The 25,643-nt window shown below is 45.6% G+C and overlaps 2 protein-coding genes across 8 annotated transcripts in view; both read left to right on the forward strand.

Moving 5' to 3' along the window:
• GGNBP2 (gametogenetin binding protein 2) overlaps positions 1-14,926 on the forward strand; it is a 32,153-nt gene extending 17,227 nt beyond the window's left edge. For 2 of the 7 annotated variants that reach the window (XM_018064158.1, XM_018064157.1), the window contains 10 exons: positions 132-257; positions 347-460; positions 6,377-6,586; positions 7,593-7,767; positions 9,183-9,377; positions 11,166-11,313; positions 11,647-11,772; positions 11,855-12,003; positions 12,972-13,220; positions 14,278-14,926. In XM_018064158.1, coding sequence (XP_017919647.1) covers positions 132-257; positions 347-460; positions 6,377-6,586; positions 7,593-7,767; positions 9,183-9,377; positions 11,166-11,313; positions 11,647-11,772; positions 11,855-12,003; positions 12,972-13,220; positions 14,278-14,481 — 1,696 coding nt within the window. In that variant the 3' untranslated portion in view covers positions 14,482-14,926. The remainder of the gene's footprint in view (positions 1-131; positions 258-346; positions 461-6,376; positions 6,587-7,592; positions 7,768-9,182; positions 9,378-11,165; positions 11,314-11,646; positions 11,773-11,854; positions 12,004-12,971; positions 13,221-14,277) is intronic. The other 5 variants (XM_018064162.1, XM_018064161.1, XM_018064160.1 and 2 more) reach the window with 4 other exon arrangements.
• On the forward strand, positions 17,086-25,391 carry DHRS11 (dehydrogenase/reductase 11). Its single transcript, XM_018064164.1, has 7 exons — positions 17,086-17,477; positions 20,191-20,400; positions 22,694-22,788; positions 23,535-23,664; positions 24,270-24,362; positions 24,555-24,620; positions 24,744-25,391. The coding sequence occupies exons 1-7, from the start codon at positions 17,121-17,123 to the stop codon at positions 24,783-24,785; spliced, it is 993 nt and encodes a 330-aa protein (XP_017919653.1). The 5' UTR covers positions 17,086-17,120; the 3' UTR covers positions 24,786-25,391.

The raw sequence follows: 25,643 nt of genomic DNA on the forward strand, positions 1-25,643 counted from the left end.
ACAAATTTGCAAACTTACCCTACTAATATATCTTAATGTCTTAAAGAGTTCATGATCTTAATTTAGACTATAGAGATTATTCCTTCAGATCATCGCAGTGTCACTAAGCTTTGTACTGTACTGTACTACAGTGAAGGGAGCAGTAGCAGTGTCAGTTCAGAGAAGTTAAGTACAGATAAGAGGAGTAGTGAAGACCACAGGAAGGACAGCAAGTGTAGGATCATTTTCCATTATGGACCTTTCCAGGGAACAGCCAGGTAAAATCAAGCACTCCTTTACTCCGCTTTTTAAAATGGTTTTCCATTGTATATGCCTCCACCTCACTAAGATTTGTTTCTTTCTGCAGAGGTTGTTGGATGGACGTATGGGAACTCATGTCCCAAGAATGCAGGGATGAAGTAGTTTTAATTGATTCTAGTTGTCTTTTAGAAACACTAGAAACCTATCTGCGAAAACACAGGTAAGTCCAAAGGTCATGATGATGTAGTGGGAAGACGCTTTAGGGGTCGGTCACCTTCTTCCTGTAATGGTACTCCAGCCTTCTGGTTAATACCTGACGCCAGGCGGAGCTTAGTGGCAGGGCAGGAAGTTCCTTTATGGTGTGATGTTGGCCTTCTTGTGTTTTACCTGTTGGTTCCAGGCCAGCCTTTCAAGGAACACAGAGTAGCTGTGAATCGAGTAAAGTGTACTTAATCACTGTGGAAATTCTTGTATTCCTTGTTTTTGATGGAAGTGTTTCATGATGTCATTTTCAAAACTAAAGTTAAAATAGCAGCTTTTACTTAGTAATATTTTCAATTATTTTTTCTTTGTCAAGAGCTAAAAATAGAGTTGGAAATCATGTGCTTCATGTATTATAAAAGTAACTTCAGATTTTTCTTTTTAGAATACTACTTTACAAAGAATTTTCCAAGTGTCATTAACATTTGCAGATTCGTAGGGAGGGAGAGTGCAGTAGAAAGGAAACCCAGTAAAGGAGTCATCTAGAGGTGGCGTTCTTGGGGGGAGTTGCACTCTTCCAATAAAAATTTGTCACATGTTGGGTTTGTGGTTATGTGTTCTTTGACTTTGGGACAGATATACACAATTACTTTGGGGACGCTTTTAGAAAACACATAAATTATAAAAACTGGCATTATCAAGGTTGGTGTTCTTATGGCAATGAGCTAATGACTTAATCTGCATACTAAGTTTATTAACTATTTTTCTTTTTTCAATTACAAGCTTTCTTGTTTTTTGCCTTTTTGGTTGATTGTACCCAAAAGAATAGAGAATGTCAGTTATTTGGAGTTTGGGAAGTAAACGTAAAACATATGAATGTATAGGTCCGTCATAGATACCTTTCTTTTTCAATATGAATTGATCCTTATATTCAGTATGAATTGGCCCAAAAGAGCTTTTTTGGGTGATAAATTACTAGTTATTAGAGCTAACATTTTGGAATTTCCTGTATTGGTTGTAGATATTTCCTGTGTTTGGGGGGCAGTATTTTATAGGAAAGGTGGAGTCTGTTTTATAAATATTTTTAAGGATGCAGGGGAAGAAGTATGATTAGAAGCAGTTAAGGAAGATTGCAGTGAATTGAGGTCCTCCTGATTATAGCTTTGTACAGATTACTTTTCTGTGCTTCCGTGTTTTTCTTTTTTAAGACAAAATAGTAGTAGTCCTATAGAACTTATAAGACTAAACTTGTTAGGATTGATGATACATAATAAGACTTAGAACAGTATCTGGCACATGGTAAGCACACCAGGGAATATGTGTCTGCCAGATTGCAAGTCCTTGGTATTCCTGTGTATCGAGTTCTTATTTTAGGTACAGTTTGAGTTTTTGAGGTACAGTCAGTTGAAAATGATTTTTAAAGGTCTGAATAGTGGATGTTCTTGGCACATCTATTTTATTTAATAGATTTTTCTGAACAGTGTATAATAAAGATTTTATAACACTTTTTAGCCAGTTAAGTGTTATAATAGTGCATTATTAGAAATTAGGTGTTAGAAACTCTGAAACCTCTGTCTTAAGAAACTTTTTTTTTTTTAATTTGTGTGCAAGGTTACTTTTGAAAACAGGAAAAATCACTTTCATTCTTACAGCTTCCGTATAAAATTTTAAATGACTGTTTGCTTATGTTTATGCTACTTAACGATCATGTACAGTCAAACATATTAAACTGACGATTTAAAGCAGTAAGATATGGGGAAAATATTTCAAGTTTAATTATTGGTACTATATGATATTTAACCATTTATTTACTAAAAAAATGTAGACTTACCATTTATAGTGTCAAAATGTGGAAGTAATTTTATTTCTGTGTCTAAGACCATTTCTCCCACCAAGGGGAAGACTTTTTAAAACTTGTGATAAAAAATACATAACATGCGTTTACCCTCTTAACAGTTTTTAAGTGTATAGTACAGTGCTGTTAACTGTTTACTAGCTGTTGTGCACTGGATCTCTAGAACTTTTTCATCTTGCATGACTGAAGCTAAACCCACCCATTGAATAAAAGCTCATTTCCCCCTCCCTGCACCTCCTGCCAGCCACCGTTCTGTTTTCTGTTTGAGTTCAGTTACTTCATGTAACTCATATAGGTGGAATCATGCCATATTTGTCTTTTGTGTTTAGCTTATTTCACTTAGCATAATGTCCTCAAGGTTTACCCATGTTTTAACATAAGACAAAATTACCTCTTTTTAAGGATGAATAATGTCCCATTGTATGTATACACTGTGTCCCTCTATCAAGGGACATTTAGGTTGCTACCATATCTTGGCTTTTGTGAATAATACTGTAGTGAACATGGATGTGTGCCAAAAGCTCTTTGAGATTCCGTTTTTAGTACTTTTGTATGTGTTCCCAGAATTGGGATTGCTGGATTATATGGTAATTCTATTCTTAATATTTTAAGGAAATGCTATACTATTTGCCGTGCTGGCAGCCATTTTATAATCTTGTCAACAGTGTGCAATGAAGGGTTCCAATTTCTCCAGATCCTTGCCAACACTTGCTATTTTCTAATTAAAAAAAAATTACATATATATATACACACACACAAATATATTTGGTTGTGCTGGGTCTCAGTGGATGCACTTGGGATCTTCAGTCTTCATTGCGGCATTAGGGCTCTTTGGGTGGCACCTGTGAACTCTTGGTTGTGGCCTGTGAAATCCAGTTCCCAGGGCAGGGATTGACCCTGGGCTCCCTGCATTGGGAGTGCAGTCTTAGCTGCTGAGCCACCAGGGAAGTCTCTCTTTTCTAATTTTTGACAGTGGCCATACAGTGGGCTTGAGGTGATTTTGTGTGGTTTTGATTAGCATCTCCCTGATGATTAGTGATATTGAGCATTTTGTCATGTAGTTACTAGCCTATCTTCTTTGAAGTGTCTGTTCATGTCCTTTGTCCATTTTTTAATCATACTTTTTTTTTTGTCTGTTATGGAATTATGAGAGTTGCTTATTCTGTACATTAACCCCTTATCCAGTGTATGGTTTGTAAATACTTTCTCTGTTCCATAGGTTGTCCTTCACGCTATTGTTTCCTTTACTGCACAGAAGCTTTTAGGTTTGATGTAGTCTCATTTGTCTGTTTTCTCTTTTGTTCTTTGTGCTTTTGATTCCATGTGCAAGAAGTCATCACCTATTCCACTGTTACATGTTCTCTAATAGTTTTACAGTTTCAGGTCTTAATATTTAGGTCTTTAACACATTTTGAGTTAATTTTTGTATATTTCTGTGTCTCTTTTTTAGTGAAACAGTGATTTAACTTTACTTGCCAACATGATTGCTTTTGTTTACAAAGGGCTTAGAGCTTCTGTTTTAACAAATATTCATTTCAAGAAATGGGTCAAAAAGATGTGCATAACAAAATGATTGCATGACATTGTAAGGGTAAATGCTATAACGATAAGTGTAAGTCAGAGATAATAGGAATATAGGAAGGGTGAATTTTAGTTATGGAAATTGCAAGAGGCTTTTTTAAGGATGGGTATGATTTAGGCAAATGGAGATGCATGTGGAGGGGAGTGGGGAGGAAACAGAAGGAAAAAAGACTTTGTAGTAGGGACGTATCAGTTATGTACAAAGTAGTCCATTGTACATGGAAGCGACCTAAATGTTCATTGACAGATGCATGGATTAAGAAGATGATGTGTGTGCCCATGCGTACACACCGTGGAGTACTGCTCAGCCAGAAAAAAGACCGAAATGATGCCACTTGCAGCAGCATGGATGGGCCTAGAGATTAGCATACTGTGTGCTTAGTTGCTCAGTTGTGTCTGACTCTCTGTGGCTCCATGAACTGTAGCCTCCCAGGCTCCTCTGTCCATGGAATTTTCTAGGCAAAAATACTGAAGTGGGTTACCATTTTCCTCCTCCACGGGATCTTCCCGACCTGGTGCAAACCTGCATCTCTTGCGTCTCCTGCATTAGCAGGTGGATTCTTCACCACAGAGCCACCTGGGAAACCCAAGAGATTATCATATTAAGTGAAGTAAATCACAAAGGCAAATTCCATATGATATCACTTATATGTGGAATCTAAAATATGATACAAATCAACTTACTTACAAAACAGAAACGGACTCACAGACATAGAAAACAAACTTACGGTTACCAGAGGGGGAAGAAAATAGGGGCGGGGGAAGAAAATAGGGCAGGGATAAATTAGGAGTTTGGGGTTAGCAGGTACACACATTGCTTTGTATAAAATCGATAAACAACAAGATCCTACTGTATATATAGCACAGGAACTCTATTCAGTATTCTGTAATAAACCGTTATGGAAAAGACTGTGGAAAAGACCCTCTGTGTGTGTATCTGAATCCCTGTGGCATACACCAGAAACTAACACAACATCGCACATCAGCTGTACTTCAATTAAAGAAAAACGAAAGTAGTCCATTTGTATATATATTGTGTGTATGGGGGCAGGGTAGCGTAGAGAGACCATGAAGGGAGAGGTGAGTCTTGGGAAAAAGTCTGGAAATAGTAGGTTGGGTAAGAGAAGAAAGCACCAGAGGCCTTGACGAGTTTGAACTTTATTCGTAGATGGTGGGGACGTTTTTAAGCTGAGAGTGAGGTAATGAGATGTTTTAAAAAATTATTTTGGTATGAGAGATGCATTAGAGCTGGTAAGAGTGGAAGCAGGGAAATGTGTTAGGAAGCTTTTTTTTTTTTAATTGACTAGGCAATTTAAAACAGGGCAGAGGGAGTTGAAAAGAAGTAACCTTCCTCAGTGTAAGAAAGAATTGATACCAATTGGCTCCACCCCTAAAAGCAGGAGTTGGAATTAACTAAGGAGGAGTTGGAATTACCTGAGGGTCCATCCTGGGTAACTGTATAAATGGTGATTTCTTAACACCTATGGAAGAGAACATAGGAAGGGAACCATGTTGCCCTTGGTTTTGGACATCTGTGTTGTCCCGCATTTTTCAGCATGGGTCTGGCCTTCAGGCAAGGACAGAGCCTTGAGCGGAGCTGTGGAGTTGACATGTTGATGGGAGCCGCTATGGGAGTAGATGAGCTCACCTGGATAGATGAATTTAAATCAGAGAGCAAAATTTCCTCATTCCATCACAGCTGATCTTCTCAGAGAGCCAATTACTAATATTGTGAGCCTGGCTTTTTCACCTGACCGAATTCTTCCTTATTTTAGGAATTGAAAACTGGACCAGACTCTATTTTTTCTTTTCTGAAGAAAAAATGCTCTTCTACACTTTTACCACATTAGGTACACTTAAGTTGAAACCACATTTCTACATATATGTTGTATATATTATTTATGTGTGTGTTGAGAAACATACTTTTTTGTGTGGCTGGAGGAAAGAATTTGGCATTTAGGAAATTACCAGTAAACTAAAAATACATGTACCACTTTCCCATTCTTCTTGCCCTCCCCACCCTACATATTAATACTTAGCTGGTGATGTATTTATTAAAATGTAAACATTTGAATCAAGGTTTACTGGTTGAAGATACTGTTTTCAGAGACTGAAAGGAGAGGGATCCTAGAGTCATTGGTTGGTAGCCTCTGTTGTTTTATTTCTGACTTGCGCAGATAGCTTGTGAAGTGAAGATACATAGTCCTTGGCAACTAATATCTTCTGGGCATGTATTTTATGAACTAACAGGTATTTTTCTGCTTCATTCTTTTAGGCCCATGTGTTTCTCTAGTTTAAAAATCATTTATAAGTGGAGAACTAGCTATAGCTGTGTAGTCCCTAAATGTGTATTTACCTTATGTGTGTGTGACTTCAGTGTGTGGAGGCTTTTTTATTGCTCTATATGGGCGGGGAGTGTCATTGTCTAGCACACTGTTAAATACCTCATGAAATAATTACACAGCCAGTTCTTCATTTTGAAATTTTTCTTTTCAACAGGTTTTGTACTGATTGCAAAAATAAAGTCCTGCGAGCCTATAATATCCTTATTGGTGAACTTGATTGCAGCAAAGAGAAGGGCTACTGTGCTGCACTTTATGAAGGCTTGCGGTGCTGTCCACATGAGCGGCACATTCATGTTTGCTGTGAGACAGACTTCATTGCACATCTTCTGGGTCGTGCTGAGCCAGAGTTCGCAGGAGGGTATGAGTATGTAATTTGCTAGAATGGGCTATCTAGCGCTTTGCTTCATTTTATCCTTCTGCCTCAGTACATCTGTGTGTAAATTAAAGTGTGCCTGTACAGATTTTGCTTTCTTTAAAATATGCATTTAGTTGAGTAAAAAAAAGAAGAAAATGTTGATCCATTGTCTGCTCATTGTTGCTTGAAGTAGGAATTCTGGCTTTTTTTTTTTGCTTTCATTATTATAGCTTATCATTTTCACTTGAAAATGATTAGAAGGGATTTTTTTCCTCCCCTCCATCCATGCATTTCCATGTTTAAATTTTGTTTATAATGATGGTTTTTGCATAGGAAACGAGATCTTTGCAACAGGGGTTTAAGAAATACCTTACTGAATGTAATTCATGAACTGTGGCTGTTATAAAATTTTATCTCTGGCTTTGTTGTAAAAGTCAGGAAGAGTTGTTCACAGAATACATCAAACCCACTCCCTTTCTGTTTTGTGTATTAGCTGCCATGTGAGTGCCTGTTTTCTGCAGGCATTTAGAGTACAAACGCCACTTCTGTCACTGAAGTTTGTGATCATTTCTAGTAAAGACTAGCCTAGAGGGCTTTTGCCCAGCATTAAGTCACTTTAGCATTGTCTTTCTCCATTCCCATCAAAAAGAACAAAAACCAAGTAGGCATTTGGTATAATTGGAAGATGAACTGTCACGCTTGCTACAAGCTGGGCACTTAAATATGTGACGTCTCTGTGCCCCCAAAAGCATCTCTTTAGGGCCAGTTCCTGAATTACCTTCTTTTTAGCAATATTAGGACTAAGTTCTGCTTGCATGTGTATTTTGCATTGGTAATATACATGTGTGCTTGTGTATTTATATATCTGTTGAGTTTGAATGTATAAATGTCTAATTAGTTTGTTTACTAGATACGCAGGTTATGTTTAAAACCTGAACCTGCAGGGAGGTGTCATTGATCTCTTACTGTTTCAGCTTAAGAACTGTAGGAAACATGTGTGATTTATTCTTTATAGGAGAAGAGAAAGGCATGCTAAGACAATAGATATAGCTCAAGAAGAAGTTCTGACCTGCTTGGGAATTCATCTTTATGAAAGACTGCATCGAATCTGGCAAAAGCTGCGGGCAGAAGAGCAGACATGGCAGATGCTTTTCTATCTTGGTGTTGATGCTTTACGCAAGAGTTTCGAGGTATGAACAGTGGACTGCTTCAGTGTCTGGGCTGCTTAGTTGGAAGGTGGAATCTTTTTTTTTAATTACTTATTTCTTGATTGTGCTGCGTCTCTTTGCTGCGTGAGGGCTCTTTCAACGCGGCCTTCCCACGTGATGGCGTCTCTGGTCGCACAGCACAGGCTCTAGGTGCACGGGCTTCAGTAGTTGCAGGTTCAGTAGTTGGGTCTCCGGGTCTGCAGAGTGCGGGCGCACTCAGTGGTTGTGGTGCATGGGCTTATCTGCCCTGCCGCATGTGGAATCTTCCCAGACCAGGGATCAAACCCGTGTCCACTGCATTCGCAGGCAGATTCTTTTCCACTGGACCACTGCGGAAGTTGTGAACTGTGGACTGAATCTTAATGTGAATCGCTGCCCTCACCTTGCCTTAGAGAGCTGTGATCCACTGGTCGTGGCTCGGAGGGTTAGGAGAGGAGTTTGCTGGAGAGCTGGAATTTAGAACAAGTTTGTGGATTTTTCTTTGTTTTTTAAACCTATTGCACTGCCATCCTTGATTTTTAGAGATTTTCAGAGTAGAGAACTGAAATTGACGATTATTTAATGAGAAGCTGCTATGAAACATAACTATTGACAAGTTAAAAGCAGCCCAAAAATAAGCATCAAAACTAGAAACATTTAATGAGTCCCAGTTTGCCTGCTTCTTTCCAATAGTATAAAGTAACTGCTGTCTGAATGCCATGATGTGAGAACTACTTTTTAGAAGCACACTGAAGGCTCTTTATAATGCTGGTATTGGGTTTTGTGTTGTGATTGAGTAATGTCTTTTTTCGGTTATGCTCTGTAGAATATAAATATTTGGCTAGTGGATATTCTGTTATATTCTAGGGCAGGGTCATAACTGTTTAACTGGTCACCTGTCCCTTTTGAGAATGATATGAGAACTATAAACTCTTTTTCAAAAGCCCATCCTTGGACTTTAAACATTGTTCTGGGGAGTCTGAGGAGATGTATGTTCGTTCTTGCCGAAAAGATTTCTTATTCCTTTTCTCTTTGTATATTTGTGTCTTCAGAAACTAGATCATTTAATCAGGTTAAATAGTGTTCTCATTGTATGAAGAAATAGGATGAATATTTACTTTGCTGTGTTAAAATTCTGAAATTTAAAATTAGAATATTTCTGGATTCAAACTGGAGTATGTGTAAGTCTCCCTTTCCCATAGGAGTTAGTTGCACATTCATTTCCTGATATTTTAAGACTGTCATCATTTAAGGTATTAAAATTTAAAATTCTTTTTGGGGACTGCCAGTCAGAATTGCAGCATGCAATGCCAGTTTCTGTGTGTGTGATATCATTTTAAATTAATGAGTGAGAATTTCCTTGGAGAATAAAGAGAAGTTTGAGCCGGTACTCAGTCTCAGCTTTGTTTTTATAATAGATGACTGTGGAAAAAGTACAGGGTATTAGTCGATTGGAACAACTTTGTGAAGAATTTTCAGAAGAGGAACGAGTAAGAGAACTCAAGCAAGAAAAGAAGCGCCAGAAACGGAAGAATAGACGAAAAAACAAATGTGTATGTGATATCCCTACTCCCTTACAAACAGCAGATGAAAAGGAAGTAAGCCAAGAGAAGGTAGTACTCCTTAATATTGACTTGACAATATATGGCTTTTTTCCTAGATTTCAGCACTTTCACTGTGCTTTCTCAGAACATGGGTTCCTCTGGCTTGTACGTTGGCTTTTTTTCTTACTATAGTCTGTATAACAACCTCTTTAATGTCATTTGTTTTATAAAGACAATGTTCAATAATTAGTAGTATCTTACTGTCTGACCTTAGTATTCTGTTAGATCAAAGCCCAAATGTGAAAAGTTATCTCCATGCATGACCTAGAGCAGTTCTCAACTTCTGGGCTCAGGATCTCTTCTCATTCTTAAAAATTAGGGTGCCTAGTGAGCTTTTGTTTATGTGAATTATACTTATCAGCATTTATTGTATTAGAAATTAAAGTGGAGAAATTTAAAGTTATTTGTTCTTTTAAAAATAGTAAGCCTATTAAATGTTAACATGAATAACATATTTTGAAAAAGAACTGCTTTCTAGGAAAATTTGAGAAGGGTGGCTTTACTTTATATTTTTGCAAATCTCTTTAATATTTGGCTTAAAAGGTATCAGATAGATTCTCTTTATCTGTTTCTGCATTCAGTCTGTTTGCATATGTTGCTTGGTCAAAGCATGTGAATAAAGTCTGACTTCACTCATATATGGTAGGAAAAGAGGAGAGGAATAATTTAATATAAGCCTTTTTAGATAGTTGTGGATATTCTTCTTCGGCATTATAACTTGACAGGTGGTAATTTCGTAAAGATTTTTTATAGTGTGGAACCTGACACCTTAAAGTGACCTTTCATACTTTTAAAATCCATCAGCAGTTTGAATAAATTTTATTCACGCATGATTCTGTAACATCATGCACTGGTCATTTGAAAACATAATGGTTCACTGAGGTAGGCACATCTCCCCAGATGTTGACATTTCATTACATAGTATCAGACAGTCATGTTAAAACCACCGTTCTTCCCATTAGAAAGGTCTTAAGCTTCAATCTCATTGTGCTTATATATACAAGTTTTCAAAATTCTAATTGTAGTTTGAAAGTTTAAATTTTATCAGTGACAACACATACTGTCTGTTTTTTTCTTTTAAGAGCTAGACTGACTTCATTTATTTTTGAGAAAATGTCTTTTAAATATTCAAGTCTGAATAACCATAGTTTGTCTCTTATCCTCTCTTTCAAGTGAAGTTGGTGTTCTAGCTAGTTCAGCTTGCAACTCAAACTATTGCACAGGTACTTCTTGAGACAGTCATACATTGGTATTCATCAAAAATGCTTTAAGCATTCTTCTCATTTCTCACAGACTAATAAAAAGACCTCTACTTCATGAGTTGGTATTTAATAAAATTAATATTTTTAGTGCTGCATGCATCAAAGACATAAGTGAAATATCCTTTTATCTCTGTTTATTTCTGATGAGAATGCTTGACAAGTGAAGAATACAGTGACTGTTGGTACACACTTTGGTTGCTTTTCCCACCACTGCTTTTATACCATCAGTGTAAGTGTCAAGACAGTGAAGAAGGCAAATCACATCTTAGTGTTGGGATGAAAATGGTTTTGACCTAGGGAGCCCCTGGAGCCAGCAGACCACACTTCCGAGAACAGTTGTCCTAGACTTTCCTGATACCATTAAGGTCTTGACTTGGTTCTAGTTGGTTCTCGGTTTTTAAATGAATTAATAATCTTCATGAGAATAGTTTTTTTTTCTTTAATTTTTATCTTTAATTAGTTAATGTTGAGGAAATTAAAATATAGCCATATGGAGGTAAAGATTTTTACTATCTCTTCATATTGATCCTTAAAGGAAACAGACTTCATAGAAAACAGCTGCAAAGCCTGTGGCAGCACTGAAGATGGTAATAGTTGTGTAGAAGTAATTGTTACCAATGAAAATACATCCTGTACCTGTCCTACCAGTGGCAATCTTTTGGGGTCTCCTAAAATAAAGAAAGGTAAGTAAATAGTTTAAAAAATACTAACTCTTAAGTTTATTCTTTCTTTTAAAATACAAGAGCTTTTAGAGAGTCTGTAACCTAAAGGTTAGGAAGTGCTTTATAGACCCAAGAATATCATATAATTTAGTCAAACACTTACAGTATTTGATTTGTTAAACAATAAGGAAGTAAAAAACCGTAAGTCTCCAGTCACATTTTCATTATTTAATGTACTATTTACTTTCAGTAAGCCATCGGTTTTGAAATTTTTAAGTAGTCCCCATTTGGGTTATCCTTTGTCTCAGTATATTTATTGGCATGTTAATAGTAACTCACTTGATTTGTCCTCAGGCTTATCGCCACACTGTAATGGTAGTGATTGTGGATATTCATCTAGCATGGAAGGGAGTGAAACAGGCTCTCGGGAGGGTTCAGACGTCGCCTGCACTGAAGGCATTTGTAATCATGACGAACATGGTAGGTTCAGATTACACTTCCCAATTATTTCTGCTACATGGTTGAGTTAAGCACATAAATAAGAAATTACTGATTCCTGCAGGTGATGACTCCTGTGTTCATCACTGTGAAGACAAAGAGGATGATGGTGATAGTTGTGTTGAATGTTGGGCAAATTCAGAAGAGAACACCACCAAAGGAAAAAATAAAAAGAAGAAAAAGAAAAGCAAGATGTTGAAATGTGATGAACATGTAAGTGTCATAAAGTGTCATTCTTAAACCTTTGCTCCTTTCCTTGGAGTCGCTTAGTTGACACACACCTTAGTCACTAGGCTTTTTTTTTTTTTTTTTAGAATGAATACCTATGCAGTTCCGTTGGTTCCTCATCCTGTGATTTTTTTAGGCATGTGTGTCTGATGTTTGGGTGTTTGTCCAACAGTCCATATGCGACATAAATCCAATTCATTTTTTCGCAATAGTTTTTAATCTGTTAGCTCTGTGATCTTGAGCGGTTTGCTTGATCTGTTTTCCCTGCTGTACAATGGAGATAATAGTCCCTGTCAGATCAGATTCTGTGAAGATGAAATGAGAGTATATTGATGGGTTACATAGTGTTTGTGTATGCATGCTCAGTTGTGTCTGACTTTTTGTGACCCCCTGGACTGTAGCCCCCCAGGCTCATCTGTTAATGGAATTTCCCAAGCAAGAGTACTGGAGTGGGTTGCCATTTTCTACTCCAGGGGATCGTCCCGACTGAAGGATCGAACCCTTATCTCTTGTGTTTCTTGTGGTGGCAGGCAGATTCTTTACTGCTGAGCCACCTGGGAAGCATAGTGTTTGCTGTGCAGTAAATGCCTAGTAACTGCCGCTGTTGCTGCTGTTCTGTATTCCTGGTAAAATCTTAACATATTCTCGGGGCATGCATTTTTTTCTGTAAAAAACAGTCATTGCTATTATGCTCTGCCTTTTGGGGCTTCCTTGGCTCGGTGGTAAAGAACCTGCCTGCCAGGCAGGAGACTTGGGTTCGATCCCTGGATTAGGAAGATTCCCCTGGAGAAGGAAATGGCAGCCCACTCCAGTATTCTTGTCTAGGAAATCCCATGGACAGAGGAGCCTGGCGGGCTGCAGTTCATGGGGTCGCAAAAAGTCCGACACGACTTCACAACTAAACAACCACCACCTGCCTTTTTACCTGAGAGATACTTTTGCTGTGGTTTCAGATCCAAAAGCTAGGAAGCTGTATCACAGATCCAGGTAATCGAGAGACCTCAGGAAATACCGTGCACACAGTGTTTCACCGTGACAAGACCAAAGACGCACATCCTGAAAGCTGTTGCAGCTCTGAAAAGGGTGGGCAGCCACTGCCTTGGTTTGAGCATAGGAAAAATGTACCACAGTTTGCAGAACCTACAGAAACATCGTTTGGTCCTGATTCTGGAAAAGGTGCCAAGAGCTTAGTTGAACTCCTTGTAAGTAAGCCGTGGTATCTTTTTGTGGATAACTGATTGCTCATGGGATAGATGTGGGAGGAGACAGTATTTGAGGGTGTAACATTGGGAATGGGAGGAGGCTTTTAAGCAGTATTTATTAGTTTTTGGTGACTTCATTCCTGCGCTTCCACTGTGTAACTGTTCTGGAGCACATTTCCTTGTCCTCCTTTGTCTCAAAGGTAGAAGAGCCTAGTTGGGAGAGGCATAGAGAGTTAGCATCAAGTCTAAGAGTCCGACTCCTTGATGGGGGTTATTATAAGCAAGCTGCCTTTCTGAGTGCTTATTAATGGTAGCCAACCTTCCAGACCAGGAAAGTATATAGAATCTGAACTCGAGTCCATTTTCCGGGTTACTTCCTTCATGTAACCTTCATGTCATGTAGGATAAAAGCATAACCGAACTTCGGACATCTTTTATAATTGATTTGCAGTCTTTATACTTTAAATGAATTATACCTGATTCCAAGCAACCTGGGGCATAGTTCATGTGGAATTTGGAGGAGGGGCAAGGAAAGAAAAGAGTGGCATCTTTTCTGTAGTCATTACAGGATTCCAAGGGAAACAAATACTTTAGAATACTAGCTTTTTTCTTTTTTATATAGTTGTAAAGTTTATTGGTGATACTGTATATTTCACAAGTTTTAAAAAGGTTATGTTTTACCTAACTTGTGGAGATAAATGTTTCAACATAGAACCAGCCAGAGAAAAGTCAGATTATTTAAAATTTGGTAGCTATTTATAACCATCTCTAATTAATCACTTTTTAAGGCTAAGGTGTGTTAGTAGTTTGCTTATAGGCTTCTGGGACAAATTATAGATCGAGTTTTAAATCAAGTTGAGTTGCATTTTATTCTTAACTTAGTACTTTCCAAGGCAGAATGACATTTTGTTATCCTGTAAACATTCTATTTAAAGGCTTTACGTGACTGAATTGAAACTAAAAACTAGCCTGCTTTAATTTTTAGCTGTCTTCTACTAGCATAGCATTTTGCGTTCTTCATTTAAGTCATAGTCTTAACGACTGCTTTAATTTGCAGGATGAGTCTGAATGTACTTCAGATGAGGAAATCTTTATCTCACAAGATGAAATACAATCATTTATGGCTAATAACCAGTCTTTCTACAGCAATAGAGAACAATACCGACAGCATCTGAAGGAGAAATTTAATAAATACTGCCGCTTAAATGATCACAAGAGGCCCATTTGTAGTGGCTGGTTGACAACGGCTGGAGCAAATTAAATAAATAAAATAGCTCTGTCTTTCAATGAAACACTCAAGATGACTACTGCGCCTTCTCTTTCAAAAAAACTCTTTAATTTTAGTGACTTATGGCAAAATTTTATCTTAAATCAATGTGATTCTTTCTTGTTTTGGGAGACGGTGGAGGTAACCTCATTAGTTTGTTCTTTCTTCAGGCTTGTGTCTTTAGTTGTGTGGCTGCGCAGGCCTGCCATATGATTTAAGCCATCTCTTTTCATTAAATGTTTCTCTTCCTGTGAGACTTACTAAAAAGCAACTTAGTGGCAAAAGTAATGTTGTACTTATACTTCTGTACAGAAATGACAATGAGCTGAATATATGGTTTTACAAAGTAGACATCCACTTGCGAAATGTTTGGATGTAATGTTAAAGCGCAATGTGCAAAATTTAAAATAAAGAATATTTATTAATACGCATAGTAAAATTTGGTGTACATGTTTCTACTTAATGTGTGGCAGTATTTTAATTAGCCACCTGTGGTCTTGGTACTTGACCAGTGATGATATTAGAGAGGATGAAGAGCAAATGAGGAGAGAGATACAGGCTGTTGAAGACAAAAATTCTTCCCTTCATCAGAGTTGACAGCTGAGAAGAGCAGGTTCCAGTCTTTTGCTCTGAAGGAATAAATCTGCTGCGATACCTTTAAATACGGACTAGCATATTACTTCCTTGTGAGATTTTTGAACTGCTGCTATTTCTAATGCTCTGATAACATAACACAAAGCACCTTAAATTCAGAGGTTCAGATTGAACTAGAAGAGTGAAAGCAAGACTTGGCAGGATTTCAGCCAGGGGTTGCCTGGTCAGTAGTTACTCAGTGCGTGGAGAGCTGGGAGCAGAAGGCTGCGCTGGGAGTTGACCGCACTGCGGTCTGTGTAAGTGCCTGTTCCTCATCTGGTTTCCAACAATAAAGTCACTCTGGCTTTACAGTTTACACAAGCTGTCTGTGAGTACTGAAGGTGAGATTCCCCTAGGAGTAGCATTTGGCTGTCATTTGAAAGGTTGAGTCAATAGTTCAGTAAAATCATGTGCTTAGAGCTTTGTGTTTACATGTTGATACTACTTGGTGGGCAGCAGACAAATGGTGGGACGGTCCGTACCTCTCTGCAGTGGGGATGGAGTGAACCTTCTGGATTTTCTACCACTTACTCAGATTTCTAATCAGATTTCAAGTGGGAACAGCAGAAGCTTAGTGAGATTTTAACTTTTGTATTTGGTATTCTTTTGAGCTACCCGCTGAGTTGTCTTTTCAAATCATAGTGGTGTACAAGGACTAGGGCAGAGATAAAATGAGTAATTCCTTTCTGATCCTTGTTTGCCTTCATCCTGGAATCCATAAAAAACGACTAAGGGTTCTCCCGACAGCCCTTGGCTCTGAGCCCAATCCTCTTTCCACCACCTGTTGCAGTCAAGTTTTCTCTTGAGACTCCTAAATTAAGCAAGGGCTGGTTTTGTTTTCATCTTTGCCCTTCGGGCCAAACACAGGAGGGCTTGCTGATTGAATACCCCAGCCACTTCACGGCTTATTCCATTGGTTGCAGTGGTGGGATTCCAGCAGAGATGGTTTCTCTTTGAAAGGATGGCTATATAAAGAATGCAGAAGTGAGGCAGTATTCAGTGTTTTGATGGAATATCCTTAGTGGTCAGCAAAGTGACTTCTACTTTGAACAGAACCAACAACCTGAGAAGAGACAAGGTGAAGAGACACAGTGAAGGCAATTTCAGAACACATCCCCTGGCCTAATACTGGACTGTTTGCCATCCAAGCCAGGCTCCTCATCTGTCTCGGTATATCCTATAAAATGACTGTTAATAGGTTCTATCTCATAGGGCTCTTGTGCACATTAATATATTTGAGGTGCTTAAAATATATTTTACTGCGCCTGTCACAGTAAGCGCTCAATAAACGTTAGCTATTGCTTTTATCTTTCGCGTACACCATGATGTATTTGCTCCAGTGGGAGCAGGGGGGCTTAGCGAAGTTGTAGACTGTAGGTTATTAGGGATACAATCCCCTCCACCCCAATACACGTGTACTTGGAAGTGTTTGCATTTTTAACCATAAGTTCTCCTCGGTTAGAAAGGCCGAGCGATCAGGCGGGGTTGAAAGATCACCCCGTCCCAAGGTCACCCAGCGTCGACCGCTGAGACGCTCAACCTTCTCTTAAGCTGAACCGTTCCCGTCAGCCACCGGCTGGTTGAGGAAGGCGTCACCTTAAGTGCCCTGTAACTTCTCTTCCTGGCCTTTGGGTCAGGATAGGGAAGGCGGACAGAGCAAGAGGCGAGTACGCGCGTCCCCAGGCCTGGTGCAAGCCCGCGCCGAGCCTCGTTCTCTTCCAATGATAAGGGCTCAGAGGGAAAACTACAAACTACCGGGACCCTCCCTCCCAGTCCCGCGAGAAGCGGTTTTCTCCGGGCGGGGACCGGGCGAGGGCCGGAAGGGGCGGGGCCGTGCTGGAGGGGAACGGAGCGGGGTCGGGGATCCGGCGAGAGCCGGATGGGGCGGGGCCGTGCCCGCGCGGCAGGGGCGGGGCGGGGCGGGGCGGAGGCGGGGCCGTGCCCGCGCTGCAGGGGCGGGGCGGGGCGGGGCCGCCGGCCCGCGTCGTCCTCCAGCCGGGATGTGGCCGATCGCCGAGGAGCGGAGGGTGGAGCAGGGGGCGGAGGCCGGCCAGAGTGGAGGCCGGTCCTGGCGTACCTCTGACGCGGGCAGGTCGACGGCGGGCGCCGCGGGGGTGACAAGAGAGCGGCCGGGCCCCTACGACCTAGGGCGGAGCCCGGCGGTCCAAGTGCTCTGCTCCCAGAGCGAGGTGCGCGGGCGGCTCGGGACCCTGGCCAGAGCCGGCATGGAGCGGTGGCGTGACCGGCTGGCACTGGTGACGGGAGCCTCGGGAGGCATCGGCGCGGCCGTGGCCCGGGCCCTGGTCCAGCAGGGTCTGAAGGTGGTGGGTTGTGCCCGCACCGTGGGCAACATCGAGGTAAGGCCCTGCGGGGGAGCGAGTGGCTCCGGGTGGCGTCGTTTCCGCCGGGCTTGGGTCCAGGTGGGGGATGGGGAGCGGTCGGAGCCAAGGTGTCACGCCGCCCTCTTGCCCCAGAGCCACTTGCAGGGGGCTCAGGGACAAGAGAGGTGGATGCCTAGTTGGTGGAGGAGGCTTTTGGACCCCTCAGGGCAGGACTGTATCTTTGCTTTTTAAAGTCTTATCCGTTAGGGGGCTTTTTTCCTGACAGCCTCTGTTCTAGTATACCAAGTCTCTGACTCCCTGGCATCTTTTCTCCTGCTTCCCTACCTGCCTGCTCAGGTTGGCTGAGAAAAGGAGAAGCCATGGAGAAGGGAAGAAAGCTTTCTGGCCTCAGTGGCTAAGCTAGCTACTAGGTTGCTTCCTCTGATTCCCAGACCTAGTCCACAAAGCCAAACAAAGCGAGCAGGAGCTAGAGGACTTGATCCTGCTCAGTTTTCACCCAGGACTGAGAGTGGGGTTGGAGTGGGAGTGGAGCTTTTCTGAAGAGGCTCAGCTCCACCTTCTCCTGAAGGTGAGGGTTAACCCCTCCTCCATGGGCATAAGGGACAAATGGGATGTATATATAAAGTAGGCCTTTTTTCAGTTTCACTGTCACAGGTGGGACTGAGCAGGTAAACCAGGGCATTGAACCTGTGCGCTCTGGGGGACAAAGCAATGTGGAACTGAACTCCCTGGTTTTTCTCTTAACTGGGGGTTGGGAGCCCCAAGGGTTGTGAGCAATAAGAGCTTAGAGAAAAAGGAAATGAAGTTGGCTGTGTTGGAGCAGGGAGGAAGAAGGGAGAGCAGTTTCCATCATAGGAGCACTTTGGATTTACCCCAGGCAGGATCCCCCCTCAGCGTTTGGGCTGGTGCTGAGCCTGACCTCCACCCTTGCTCAAAGTCCTCGGGGCAGGGAGAGGGCGAGGAGGCCTTGGGTGGGGCTGACCTGGAAGGTGTGCTGGAGGGAGGCCTGTCCCCTCCCCTGCTGCCGACCAAAGGTACGCTTTATAGCCTCCTAGACGGTTCCAAGGTCACCTGGCTATACCCTTGCCCCACACTGCCCCTCCCTTTCTCCTGTTCTGAGGTGCTCAGGGCCTGCCTCCACTCAGGAGCCTAGAGGATCAGACCAGGGATTAGGCCACTTGATTCTCTGATTCTAAAGCCACTCTTGCCTTCTGTTCCTACTCCCACCCCCACTGCAAACCAGCCAGGAGAAGGGTCCCTGAACCCCGAGGAGAGCCCCCGCCTGATCACTTGCCCCGCAGGAGGACTCCTTTAATGAGGGGGGATGGCTCAGCTGTGAGGGGACTGACATGATTTCAGGTCCTTTTTGAGGATAGATGCGGACAGGTAGGGCAACGAGAAGACAGCGACAGAGAGACATGTATTATCAGTCCCTCCATTTAGGGCTTTGAGTCTGGAGGAGGAATGGAGAAGTTTCGTGCCAGGAGAGGGCAGAATTCCAGGGTGCTTTGCCCACCATCTGATTTTCTTGATTGGTTGATGGATTCATTCACTGACACTCAAACAAAATTTGACTTCCAACCTCCTACAATGAGAAGCCCTGTTTCCTGAGGGGGTCGTTGAGCAGGTGAAATGTTGAGTAGGTGAAATTGGGTGAAGGGGGACTTCTGAGTCCCAAAAGACTGTACTGCTTAAACTCATGGAAAGTTAACGCAGAAAAGAATTTCCTAGATCACCTGACCGAGCCCTTTATTCCTGACTTCGTTTGGGGGTAGGATGGTGTTCCAGGGCAGGAGACCCAGCTGGCCCTCCTCTAGGGCTCCCTGCCCTGGTACCCAGGGCCCACCCACACATGTCCATAGACACCTTGAGGAGGCTCAGGTGCCCGGTCACTGGCCTCCAAAGCAACCACACAGCTGGTTTTCTTCATGCTTCTGAATGGCCGCTTACCTCATCTATCTCCCAGTGGCCTTTCTCTCTCAGGGATCCTTAGTGTCTCTAGGGCCCGGGCAGTGCCCAGCGGGTGCCCAGTGTCACCTACTACCTGGCTTGGCTCACAGTCTCCAGAGAAACTGGGGTGGAGGGTGATGCCCCGTGGGTCAGAGAGAAAGACTCCCCTGACCTCCTGACGATTTTTATAGGTGGGGCGAAGGGAGACTGGCTGTTGAGCTCAAATGAAAAGTGAAAAGTCTGTGTGAGGGTTCTGAGCCAGTTGGCTGCAGCTTGTGGAGGGACAGCGATCATGTAGATATAAGCCTTTCTGAGAGGGGTTGGTAGAGTGATGGGAGAGAAGCAAATCGAGGTCCTGGTGACTCTGGGCGCTGGTGGAAGAAGCATGGGGTGAGTATGGCTATGAGTGGAGGTGTGTTCCTATTGGGAAAGAGTCAGAAAAGAGACATCTCTTCATTCCTGGGATCCCCAGGCCCCTTCTCTGACCACCCCGCCCCCCATCTCACCCCAGAGCCCCAGAAACTTCTCCCTTCTTGAACGGAAGACTCGAGTTTATTTGGGAGGTTCCTCCGCTGATGATCTCAGCCTCTCTGACCCTCGCTCAGGGACTGCTCTCACCCCTGGACTCTGACCTGAGAGGTCAGGCTGTGGGGATGGCCACCAGAGGAGAGAGCTCTGTGAGCGGTGACAGCAGCGGGAGGTGGGGTTTGAGGGCGTGGGATGGGTTGTGTGTGGAGTGAGCAGCTCATCCCAGTTAGACCCCTGTTGGGTTTCATAGGAGCTGGCTGCAGAATGTAAGAGTGCAGGCTACCCCGGGACTTTGATCCCCTACAGATGCGACCTGTCGAACGAGGAGGACATCCTCTCCATGTTCTCAGCGGTCCGCTCTCAGCACAGTGGTGTGGACATCTGCATCAACAACGCTGGCCTGGCCCGGCCCGACACCCTGCTCTCAGGCAGCACCAGAGGCTGGAAGGAAATGTTCAATGTAAGGCCTGGGGGTGGGGAGAAGAGGGTCTCAGCAGCTGGGAGGAAAGCAGAAAGAAACCATAGACATCTATAGCCGGGAGGAAAGCAGGAAGATAGACATCTAGGGAGAGGAGGCTTCAGGTTTCTGCCTGGGGCACTTTAAGTCTCACCTGCTCCCCAGGGGGAGAGGGAGTGGAGGAATGGCCAAATCTTTCCCATTCTTCTTTCCTTTGAGCCCGTGGGGGCAGTGCTTAAAAGCTGTTGGAAGGGAGATTGGTAGGAAAGAAAACTGCCTTCAGTCAGATGTCCCCAGGTGTCAGCTTTGTGCTTGGGGACACGGTCTGATGGGAAGAAAAGGAACCCAGAGGCAGGAGGTGAAGATGATGGTCTCATTCAGCCCCTCCAGTAACCATGTGGCTTCAGGCAGGTCGTCACCCTCTCTGAGCTGCAGTCTTGTCACCTGTTAATTGGGATGAACTGCACCTAGACCATCAATGTCTGGGATCACAAATTCCAGTGTCCCCTGGGGCCAGGTAGGAACCCAGAGAGTGGGGTGGGTCACACAGGGAAGCACTTGGCCATGGAGGCAGCCCCCCTCGCTGCCGTCTAGGCAAGCACAGCCTGGTGTGGCCAGATCCTGTGACTTCTCTGAGAGCAGCGGGGGCCACCGATTTCCATGGAGACCCCCCCACTCACCCCATTCACCAAAACCTCGGCTCCAGGAATGCAAGGACTTTTGTCCATTTTATTTTTAGAATGTTTTAAAACCACGTGTAGACCAAGCACAGCCTTCAGGGCATGAGTTTTCAACCTCTAGACTATAATATGGGGCAGTACCTTCAGGGTATGAAACTAATTCTGAGAAGTGGAAAGCAGTGTGTAAATGGAATGTTTCTATCCACCCCCAACGCCCCCCCCCACCCCCAGACTTTTCATATGTGCTTACAATAGCACCTGACAGGTGCTTGGGCCCAGAAATGAGCAACAAACATTGAAACGTTAAACAGGGATATGCAGCCCTGCCCTTGCCCTTAGAGAACCTTCTGGGAGATCCAAGTTGTGGACTTCACCTGCAGTCAGGGCGTCTCTAAACCTAGACCTCAGCTTGCCCGACTGTAAAGCGAGGCACGGATATGAAATCCCTAAGACCCCATTCAGCTCGAACATTATGTCATTCTCTTAGGATTGTCTTACGAGGCATCTCCCAAGAGAACCACATCAGTGATCACAGAGGGAACCCTTGACCCCCAGATCTAGGAGATTCGCTCCCCTGGCCCGAGGGGATCTGTTTCTCCTAGTTTCTCCGCCTCCATCCCTCCGTCCCCAGGAGCTGAGTTCTCTGCCCCACAAACCCACGTTGTTAAGAGGACCAAAAGCAGGGCTGGAAACTGCCTCTGTCCTGCCGTGAACTCCGGGCCAGGTTTATAGCGGGAGTGTTCTGTCCCGATGCCTGGCGTTGACACCTGATAAAGAGAAACGTCTGACCTCCCAGCTGGTCTCCTCTCTTCCCCGGAGGAGAGAGTGAAGGCCCGCTGAAAGTTTTATCTCTGCTTGCCCTCCTGGGCGAGCCTAAGTGGTGGGGCTGGGTGGGTGCTTTTAGCAGAGACCCTTCCGTCAGGCCTTTGTTCCCTGCAGGCTGGGGTCTGGGGGTCACCTCTGCCGGAGGAGCGGGAGTGGGCGGGGTGCAGGAAGCCTCATGCCCTTGGGAGGCCCCTTGCCACACAGTGACACGTGACCGTACCCCCTGTGCCCAGTCCTGTAAACGGGATAGAGGTTGGAGGATGGCCTGGAAGGACGGAGGGCCAGCCTTCTCCCATCCACTCTAGTCTTGAGGGAGGGGCCAGAAAGGCAGAGAGCAGCGGGGTGAAAGGCTGAGCTTGGTCCCGAGGAGAGAGATTTTCAAAGGAAGGATTTTAGGCTGTTTTGGAGAGAGGAGAGCCAGTGACTCTGTCCCAGAGAAGAGTAGGGCATTTGGGGAAGAAAAGGGGGTGAATTCCCTGAGGCAGAGGAGATAGCCAAGATGGGGAGCGCTCCTGGGTCCTGGGTGCGTTCTGGGGAGGGGTGGTGTCTCTCCCCGAATACACGGGAACTTGAGGGCATCACCCAGGGAGGGGAGCTGCCTCTGCTGTCAGCTGGGGCTGGTGGCTGGGCGGCAGCGGCCCGCAAGGCCCGCGGTGCTGGCCTGTCCTTGGTCTAGGGTAGGACCCGGCCCTGTTTGGGATGCCCCCCACCCCAGAGTGCTCTGGGGCTCCATCACCTGCTCATACGGGCCCAAAGATGCAGACACGCGTTGCCCCCACCCCGGCCTGCAGGTGAACGTGCTGGCCCTCAGCATCTGCACGCGGGAAGCCTACCAGTCCATGCGGGAGCGGAAGGTGGATGACGGACACATCATCAACATCAACAGGTGCGGCGGGGGCTGGGGTCAGGTGCCCCCACCCTCCCAGCGGAGTGACCTGCTGCGGCTCCTTTGACCTCTTTGGACCTCAGTGTTCCCCGGTGGTAGAGCAGGGCTTTCACATCCAGTTAACACCCAGATGGCACGACTGGGGGGCGGGAAAGAATGTTGTTGCGATTGTTTAGTTGCTTAGTCCTGTCTGACTCTCTGTGACCCCGTGGACTATAGCCCGCCAGGCTCGGTCCATGGGATTCTCCAGGCAAGAAAACTGGAGTGGGCTGCCATGCCCTCCTCCAGCGGGGGAAGAAGAGTACATGGCAAACGCCAGCCCCTCGGCTGGAAGGGGTAGCTCGGCCCCTTGGTGGCTGAGGCCTGGGGGCCCTCCCGGGACTGGGGTTCTCCATCCCTCAGGCCGCAGCAGGAACCTCACCCCGTGGCACGGAGGCTGCAGTCTCTGTCATGGGGGCGCACGCGGAGACATGGCTTCCGTGCCGTAAACTCTTAGGAGAAGCCTTTCAGTGAACTACACGGGTGAAAGGGAGAGAGCTTTGACAGCCTGCGTGGACTGAAGAGGGAATCCTGGGGTCCACAGAGGGAGGCCTTGGAGGAAGGGGGCCGGAGGAGCTGTCACTGTGGATAAGCCAGATGAGTGGCGGGGGGACAGTCCCTGATGTTCAGGAGGCACCTGGGGGTGCAGCTGGTCCGGCAGGCAGCCCGGCGTCACTCTCTCCTTCCCCTTCCCTCCCTCCGCCCAGCATGAGCGGCCACCGAGTGCCACCCCCGGCCGAGACCCATTTCTACAGCGCTACCAAGTATGCTGTCACCGCGCTGACAGAGGGGCTGAGGCAAGAGCTCCGGGAGGCCCAGAGCCACATCCGAGCCACGGTGAGGGGCAACCTGACCCTGGCCCCTTCCTGCCGCACACACTCGCGGCCCCAGAGCCCGGCGTCCGCCCCGGGCACAGGCCTCCCGGGCTCTGCTGCTGTCTGCGTGGCCCTGCTCAGTCCTCAAGTCCCCGCGTGTCTCTGCCTTTAAGGCGGGAGAGGGGCTGACTTGAACCTAGAGGAGGGGGCGGGGGCGGAGGGGTGAGGCTGAGGGAGCACAGGGGGCCTTGGGAGGCCACGGCTGGAAAGCAGGACTGGGGCTCTTCCCGGGAAGGCTGCCCGAGCTAGGGTGGCTTGCTCAGCCTCTCCATGCCTGTCTTCCCAGCTGTAAAATGGAGATGAAATCACCTAGCAGGTTATGAGGGTTTAAGGGAAGCCACTTTGTAAAGCTGACCTGGCTTTTAGTAACGGCCCGGTAGCTGGTAGGAATCATTCTGATAACCCCCTGTGGCAGCTTTGGAGGGCGGAGGTGGCTGCTGGAACTTGGGTGGCCGTCCCTGTGAGGCTGGGGCCCTGTGGCCCCCGTCCTTTCCCTCCCAGCCCCCGCCCCAGGCCTGACCTCAGGCCAGGGCTCAGCTCCTGAGCAGGCTCTCTCTGTTGGCCCAGTGCATTTCTCCAGGAGTGGTGGAGACACAGTTTGCCTTCAAACTTCACGACAAGGACCCTGAGAAGGCAGCCGCCACCTATGAACACATGAAGGTGGGGCCCAGTGAAGCCACCCACTCCCTAAATGAAGGCGAGGGAGCCCTGGCCTTCAGACCTTGCCCTTCTAGCCAGCCTGTCGCCTCTCCTGGGTTGGGGGAACATGGATGCTGGAGAGGACCTCCCTGGTGGGGGGAGGACCTTGGATCATTCTGTCTTCGCCTCACCCCTTTCCCCCCATGCTCCCAGTGTCTCAAACCTGAGGACGTGGCCGAGGCTGTCATCTATGTTCTCAGCACGCCCCCACATGTCCAGGTGAGTCTGGCCTTGGCTGTCTGTCCCCTGGAGGAGCCCAGCCAGCCCAGAGGCAGAGAGTGGGGAGGCCTTAAGAGGGTGGGGAGAGCGTCCCGGCTTCCTCAAGCCTTGTGCCTTCTGCAGATTGGAGACATCCAGATGAGGCCCACGGAGCAGGTGACCTAGTGCCCTGTGGGGAGCTCCTCCTTCCCGCACCCCCCTCACAGCTGGGCACCTGCCCCTGGACTGGGGGTGTTGATTTCTGAACCCCTGGATTCCACTTCTTTTCCCCACCCCCACCAGGGGCTAGAAAACTTGAGGTTTTTATATGTCAAATTGTTTCCACCATGAATGGGTGAGGGGAGAGGAGGTGGTGTCCCCTGATTGTTTTACCTGCTCCTGCTTTCTCGGTCCCCTTCTTGGGCTCCCTGGCCTTTGTCTGCTGCCCTTGTCTTCTTCCCTTTGGCCTGGGGAAGGGACTGTGGCCAAAAGTGGGGCTTTCCCCTATCCCTATCCCCATCCCCACCGTCCCTTGAGGATGAGGCCGCGGAGGGAAGCCCTCACCTTCCATCTGAATGCTTAGTGGGGCTCCAGGGGTCCTTCTGTCCCTCCCCCACCGCCCCTTCTTTGCCCCATCTCAGTTCTCCAGCCCCACTGTGGCTTCTCCACCCCTCATGGGGTCCTCCCTCCACTCTGACTATGGCAGCAGAATACCAGGTCCTGCCTCCCAAGTGGGTTTCACTGTGATCATTTAAAAAAGAAAAATTGCATTAAAAAATCTTGGCTGCAAAAGTGTCTTTCAGTTCTTACCCCTTTCTGTGATGAGGAATGGTTGTCTCAGTTTCTTACAGGAGAGCGGGAAGGTGGGTGGATTGGGGGCATCCTTCCTGGAGTGTGAATTACCTTTCGGTTGGGTCTGGAAAATGGGTAGGAATTTCCGGCCAGAAAAAGAGGACCGCAGGGCGCGCCAGGCAGGGAAGCCCCAAAGAGCACGCAGGGCTGGAATAGCACAGAACTTAGTGCGGGAGTGAGGGTGAGGCTGAA

The sequence above is a fragment of the Capra hircus genome, chromosome 19 (assembly GCF_001704415.2).
Source record: "Capra hircus breed San Clemente chromosome 19, ASM170441v1, whole genome shotgun sequence".
NCBI classification, from domain to species: Eukaryota; Metazoa; Chordata; class Mammalia; order Artiodactyla; family Bovidae; genus Capra; species Capra hircus.

What these genes read in the sequence shown, in the direction of transcription:
- DHRS11 (XM_018064164.1), top strand. Translation starts at nt 17,121, where the DNA reads ATGTGGCCGATCGCCGAGGAGCGGAGGGTGGAGCAGGGGGCGGAGGCC. An exon ending in CACATCATCAACATCAACAG is followed by an intron (nt 22,789 to 23,534) that starts GTGCGGCGGGGG and finishes CCCTCCGCCCAG; the next exon opens with CATGAGCGGCCACCGAGTGC. An exon ending in AGAGCCACATCCGAGCCACG is followed by an intron (nt 23,665 to 24,269) that starts GTGAGGGGCAAC and finishes CTGTTGGCCCAG; the next exon opens with TGCATTTCTCCAGGAGTGGT.